General features: G+C 43.2%; 1 protein-coding gene across 1 annotated transcript; it reads right to left on the bottom strand.

Annotated features, from left to right (window-relative positions):
- Positions 1 to 214: 214 nt before the first annotated feature.
- WWTR1 (WW domain containing transcription regulator 1) lies at positions 215 to 6,924 on the bottom strand. Its single transcript, XM_009865099.1, has 4 exons — positions 6,793 to 6,924; positions 2,510 to 2,643; positions 1,654 to 1,766; positions 215 to 602 (listed from the first exon to the last, which is right to left on the bottom strand). Exons 1-4 carry the CDS (start codon positions 6,838 to 6,840, stop codon positions 418 to 420), a joined length of 480 nt encoding a protein of 159 aa, XP_009863401.1. The 5' UTR covers positions 6,841 to 6,924; the 3' UTR covers positions 215 to 417.
- Positions 6,925 to 6,950: the final 26 nt, after the last annotated feature.

Raw genomic sequence — 6,950 nt, 5'->3', positions numbered from 1 at the left:
ACCAAGTGACCTAGTAGTTAGCTTTTGTGATTCATGAAGGGTTTATGATGTTAATCGATACCTAGGAGATCAGCCAGGAACATGCACAAACATCACCCACTTTCTGTCCCTAAAGTGAAACATTTCTGCCTGGTCTGAAAAAAGTAAAGAAGTATACAGATACGTAAAGCCGTGTACTTTTTTTCCAGAGGGAGAAATATATATGCATATATGTATTTATATATATATATATGTATTTTATACTTAAATTAGTGTCAATCAAATCCAGGCAATGATTAAACTGACCATAAAGATGACGTAACAAAAGTCATTAAGGCAGTAAATTGTATCTCTTGAGGATTTTCAGATATTTCACCTACACCACAAGAGGAAAAAGAGAAGTTGAATTGCATTGTGGGCCCAATCAGCATTGAATGATTACAGCCATGTAAGGAAGGGCTCGTTTTTGTTGAGTACTGACTCCACGTCGTTGAGAATGGGGATCAAGTCTTCTGACTCTAGAGTCCCAAGATCAACATTTGTTCCTGGAAGACAGTCGAGGAAATCCGGAAAACGTGTCTGTTGTGGATTTATATTCATTGTTGTCTGTGCTATAGTCTCTCCTAGGAAAAGTAAAGAAGAACTTCTGAAATACCAAAGCCTTCTTGTGGGTAATTTAAAACAACACACTCGATAAAAACACTCCTATCCTCTACAAACGTTACCTCAAAATCATATTTGCCTGCAGAATGCACACGCTTCCAAGAGTTAGTTTTGTACCCTTGTTTTGCACTCAAAAGCACAAAAGGCCCCTTCCAGCAGTGTTCAAAGCAATCAGCTTCTGACCTTCCCCTCGGGGAGCGTGACAGTTCAAAGCTCACTGGTCGGCACAGGCAGGAACCCAACGTGTCTTACGCAAACCCTCGACCTTGCTCTCTGCACAAGAGTGAACGCTGTCCACGGGGCAAAAGTGTTTTACAGCAATTTAGCTCTACAGTATTATATTACTTTTTTCTCATAAATTAATAATATGAAGCACGAAAATCTTTAACAGAGAAACCTTTCACTCTTTGCATCATCTAGAACTTCTCATGACTTCAAAAGGAAGTTTAGTGGGGGCAGTGTTTGTTCTCTGGGAAAAACCTTGATGTTTTCCTAATAATTTCTTTCAGTATTTTAAACACCATGAGGACACTGATATAAAAATAAATACATACCAAAACCTAAACTAGTTGAATACATTCTGTTTGAAGGCAAATCCAATTTTGTCATTGTAAGAGACTTACCAAAGAGACTGGTTTCCCAGAGCTAGACAACACAGGGATTTGTACCAAGAATGTAACTTAAGACCAGATTTTAATTCCTCCTACCTTGGACTATGGTAGGAAAACACAAGTTAAGGCTCACATTTTCCAACTTCTACTTATTTCATTTAATATAAGATTAAGGGAAAAGGGTGGAATGCGGATCTAAGTTAAAGCTGAAAGCCTTCTAGGCACTAAGTTCCTTTTAGGCATTTCTCCTCACAGTATCAGCCTCTTCTCTTGCATAGGAAAGAGAGATATTATCGTTCAGTTATGTAATTACAAAACATTAGTGGTTATTACACATTAGTGGTTATAACACATAGTTATTAATATCATCACACGTCAAGCTAAATTCAGAGTATTCTACCTGTATCCATCTCATCTACGTTGCTGAGGAAATCTTCAGGTGTCGTTGGTATACTGTAGCATCCTAATCCCAAGCCGCTGTCTGTACTCTGCTCCCTGGAATGGTATGGCCCACTATAAATAGAAATATGAAAAGCCCTTAGTAAAAATGTTTTGGTAGACATAGAAAAAAAAAAACACAAACAAAACAGCATAGTGGATTAGATATTAAAGTTAAATAGTGAGTCATTAAGCCTCATTCTCAACTGCTGGCCATGTTTCATCAGCCCAAATATGAAACAACTGATATGAGGCCACTCTTAAATTTTGAAATACGCCCATGTATATATAACTCTCTAGACAAAACCAGTTCTGATAGCCTAAAAAAATAAGAGTTTATTTACACTTAGGTAATGTACCTATTCTACCTAGTCTTCCGCATACACCTACAGTACAATTAAACCTCATGTTACCATATGATTTTTCTAAGATTCCTTCTTGAAGTATTGTCGTGGGTTAGGGCTGGGCCTGCCACTAAACGCCAACAGATGCTCTCTAATGCCTCTCCCTCCCCAAAGGGGAACAGAACGGGAATAAGGCAGAGACACTCTCTGCAAAAACACGCTGCTGACTTCAGAAAGTGCAGGCCCTTAGAAGAGACTAAGCTGAAAAGTAAAATCACTGAACAGAATTGGTTCTGTTTAGCTCAAACCAGAACAAGCATAAACCAAAAGATTTTGGGTCGGCTGCTGAGCTGTACTCCCTGTTCACAGCAAGCACAAAAGAAGACGATACAGGAAACTATTTTGGAGAAATAGCTTTAAAAGTGTAGAGAAGGCAAGAGGACCAGTCCTGTAATGAAGAGGACGTGAACTTGCCTGCTCAAGAAAGGATCGGATCCATTATTTGTAATAGGCCTCATGTCTTGCGTCATGGCAGGTGCACTGACAGCCGTCTGAACCGGGACCATGCTTTCCGAGTCCATGGGAAGTTGTCTGCACAGGGCAGCTTCCTGAAAAGGCAAATAAGTGTAAGGGAAGGGTTATTCCAAAGAGCTCAGAAGCACAGCAGTCTCGTAGCACAGCAGTCTCGTAACAAGCAAACATGTGATAAATACACAGCTTCTTACTTGTGACAGTAATTCTAAACAATGTAGCTGATGACTACTTGTTTCCACCAGTGAGAAGAAAATCACCATTTAGACAGAGAGCACCTTTGACACCGGGCTGTGCTGGCGTAAAACACGGCAGCTCTGCTGTCCAGTCTGCCGCGGCCACGCCGTGGCTCAGCCTGCGGGCAGAGCCGTTGGACCTTCCCATCAGCCGCCCCACTACCAGAACCTGGCCACACAAACCCAGTACACACACGAGAGCCTGTCTGCTGGTTTAAACCAGCCTTGCTCTTTCTGCGTGATGCAGAGCATGAAATGCTCATATAAATGGCTTTCGTGGCAGAGCTGTCACACTCTAGTGAGGGTACTGGCAGGGAGCCAGGGGAGAGTCAAACTTTGAGCACGCGCAACTACCTGCAGAATGACTGCACCTCTATAGCTTTGCTGGCCACAGAGGCAACCCCTACAAAATCAAACCATCTATGTGGTAACTTCAGACACCTCCTGTCTCATCTCACCTCAAAGGACTGATCGGCCCGCGCAGCGCAACCTGTGCCACTTCAACCAACGGCCACGGCTGCAGGCGGCACAACTCCTGTGGCTAGCGGGAGCAAAGACACCACAGACGGACAGGTTCTCCTGGGGGCTGGATGCCCAAGCAATTGCCATGGGCAAGCTTGTGCAGGCTAAGCTGAAACCTGTGCTACTTCTGTGTCACTAGTACTGGCCTTCTACTCCAGGTTAACCTAGACTTGCTGCAACCATGCCTTTTTTCTACAGAAAAGACACAGGCGCTGCCTTCCTCTGGGAAGACACAAAAATTTTTCTGTATCACACTGAAGGGAGAAAAACCTAAACCACTGGCAACATTTATAACTTACTCCCCATTTTCATGGTAATTTGATTTCTGAAAGTAGCTTAGAATAGACTATTAACAAAATAAGAACAAGGGCTGAGAGACTACACTATTGCTACGCATCAGGCTGTTTATGCGATCATCAGGAAGATGAACAGCCAGCTACTTGAGAAGCATTTTTGTTACACTTGAAGGTTTTTCACTGAACTGCCTTCCCCAAATCGGACAGCATTGCAGGATGTCCATTCATTCCGGGACACTGGACTTATTTCTCCTGCACAAAGGGCTGTGCGTTTCACATGTGTTTGCAGACCTTAATGCTGCCTGGCTGTTTTCCGTCCTGCAGCTGACTTGTGCAGTCAGGGAATTCAGAGAGCGATCTCTTTGGAAAAAGTAGTGCCAGCTACTGCTTGGTTCAACCAGGACAGACTCATACCCAAGTTTATCAGTCACGTCCCCAGATACAGTAAGTGGCTCTCCTAACTGCTAATGGCAGCAGGGCCAACAATCCATTCCAGGAATGTTCAAACTACTACATGATTTAGACATGCCTTGCAAATCAAGACGATTTGTGAGCTGAAAAGCCTCCAGCACCCCAAAGACAGGCTCACACAGGCATTTACAAAATCTAAGTTCCTGTATCTTCTCTGTTGCAAGAAACACCGCATTTATTATAAATTTACTTGATCTACTCTCACTTGGGGGAATGGCATGCCATCTCCTGTGTCTTTACTTCAACATATTGCATGTTACTTGTAATCATGTACTCAGTCTGCATTTCTAGAGGCTTTACCAACTAAATGAGGAGGAGGACAAAGAAGGAAACAAATTTGCTGAGCAGAGAGCTTCCAGGTCCGTGTATCCCTCCCAGCGGGGTGTGCTGGAGCACCAGGCAGCTGCCGCCATTCCTGGCGGTGGGGAGCGAGCAGCTGCTGCCAGGAGGCGTCTGACCCACCAAGGAATTCCTCCCCTCTCACTCAAACTCCCTGCATCTCCTCGCAGTTGCTAGCAGCAGCGTGCACACTTACTCAGCATTTTTTCCCTTAGATAGGTTAACACTAGAAAAGCAAAACCAGCAGCGAAGGGTCAGGAGTGACTGTACTTGAACACTGACGACTCCAGAGGGATTTGTCACATTCTTCTCAGCTGCCAGGGGTCAGGAGCATTCAGGTTACGGGCACAACGTTCACAAAGTTCTGCCAGCAAGGATGGATTTTGCACCTTGCTTTCCTGGGGTGGGGAAATATGTCGTTCCCTAAAAGCTACACCAGTTCCAAAAATTTTAGTCATGCAAAGTGTCACTGTCCTGCTTTATATAATGTGGAGCTCAAACAAACGCCACAGGGTGGTACTGGGGATAGGAAGTCAGAGGCTCGATTAAGTATGGCACAGCTGCGGAGTCTTGCGTGTGTATTAGTTTCAAAGTAAAACACATCAGTGAATCAGGGAAACCAGCCCTTGTGCTAATGGCACAACTGTTTAGAAGCTTAATTTGCTCTTGTCCTGAAGACAGAACAGAGCCAAAGAGAGTAAAAATAGCTAAACACGTTATTAACACAATGACCACTATGACTAAGCTCATACCAGATATCCCCCCTCTCTTCCTGCACCCATCTCTATTCTGTTCTGAGCTCTGGAGAAAGTCTGCAAGGCTTGAGGTCACTGCTCAGGTCAGAGGCCACCTCCTTGAGCACTGTTCTGCACACACAGGTCATCGGAACGTAACTCCCAAAAATTAAGGGTAACGGAAACTGAGCATGAGCACAAGATGTTGGTGTCAGTACAGTTTCCAGACTCAGGTCTGAACCACAGAAGTCAAAGTTAGCCCTGACGTGAGCAGGTAAAATAATCCAGAAACTTCAGAGGAATCATCTCTGCCTTTCAGCCCTGTTCAGCACGAGCACTGAGTACTTGCTTACCTTCGAGCATGTTCATAGACTCACCAAAGACGACTGGAATAACCACATGCAAAGACAGACAAGTGTTGCTGCAAGGACTATAAAAGCACAATATTTTAATGCTTTTTTTCCCCCAAATGCAGCTAGATAGTGCTGCGCAGTTTCAAAATGTATTAATGAATTTCTGTTAATTATTTCGTTAATTTTTTTAAAGTTCTTATCCATATATTTAGCAGGAGATAAAAGTAAAAAGTAAAAATGAAGCAAAGTGTTTCTACAAATATTCTCACTGATGTTTTTACGATTGTACTTGTCAAACATCCGTTTTCATCTTGTTATCCAAAAATAAAAAAGCCTACTATATGATATTATGTACATTCCTCTTACATTTGATCTCTCTGTCTGCAAAAAATAAAGTTTACTAAGGTTCTGATGGCATAACCAGATAGAAATTTGAATTACATACAGACTTCAACCAGCCTCTGAATTTGTGATTTTGTGAAAGTTACCATTTTCAAAGGTACTCAGAACTGTAACTGCAGTATTTACATGGGCACCAATAACCATGTTACTCTTTGTTCACACTGGTCCTGAGAGAAACAGATTAGTTATTTTCTCTGAGGGGGCAGATTTACATGCCATGCAAAACACTACATCACCACTGGAGCTGTCCGTAACAGAAGAAACACAAAATGCTTTATTTCTTTAAGGAAGTGTAAAAGAAGTTACACATCTATTTTCCACAAGGTGAGTCATTATATAGAGCTAAAACTTAAGAAATAGAACAATAAACAAAACATCCACGAAAAAACATCTCTGGGAAGTCTTCAGATCAGAAGTGTTCGTGTAAGACGTGAATGTGATTTTAATTCAAAGGCGAAGAGTGCAAGTTATAGAGTTGGGATCAGAGTCAAGAACAACTCTGTATGTCCCTTCTTTATTTTCAGTGAAGTGTGAATATGGTCTACTATGTAAACCAAACTGAGAGTTAATCAGTGATAGTTGCTCGAGGTTTATAAAGAGATGCAGAACAGAATTCGGTGCTTACAGTACTGCTCCAGCTGGTAAGAAAGACACCAGCTCTGTAACTCCTGCCAGACGGACAGTTTGTGTTCCATCCAGGGCCAGTTTAGAGAAAAAAATGAAATGTTCCATTTATATTAGTTTTCTGGTTACCCTTACCTTAAACAATGGTTAAGCTTGACATAAAAGAACAGCTACTAATTGTGCCCGGTAAAAACGTGGATGCCTTGAACCAAAGGCTCCCGAGCGAAACACGACCCCCCTTGGGGTTACCTGCCGCAGTAACTCCTCCTGACGCATCCGAATCCGCTCCCGCTCCATCTGGATCCTCTGGAGCCTCAGCTTCTGCTGCTGCTGCTGCTGCGCGGTCAGCGCACTGGGCAGCCCCAGTAGCCCCGGCTGCGGCGCGGGGGCAGCGCGGGTGGGCTGCG

This window comes from Apaloderma vittatum, unplaced genomic scaffold (assembly GCF_000703405.1).
Source record: "Apaloderma vittatum isolate BGI_N311 unplaced genomic scaffold, ASM70340v1 scaffold3740, whole genome shotgun sequence".
NCBI classification, from domain to species: Eukaryota; Metazoa; Chordata; class Aves; order Trogoniformes; family Trogonidae; genus Apaloderma; species Apaloderma vittatum.
The sequence above is the reverse complement of the archived record's forward strand: the minus strand, read 5'-3'. Positions and strand labels throughout refer to the sequence as shown.

Bases quoted from the DNA above. Each gene is read 5' to 3' on its own strand.
- WWTR1 (XM_009865099.1), bottom strand. From the start codon at position 6,840: ATGGAGCGGGAGCGGATTCGGATGCGTCAGGAGGAGTTACTGCGGCAG. The intron at 1,767-2,509 runs GCAAGTTCACGT...TTCTATTTATAG, and splicing joins TCCGATCCTTTCTTGAGCAG to TGGGCCATACCATTCCAGGG. The intron at 603-1,653 runs GTAGAATACTCT...TACTTTTCCTAG, and splicing joins CGTAGATGAGATGGATACAG to GAGAGACTATAGCACAGACA.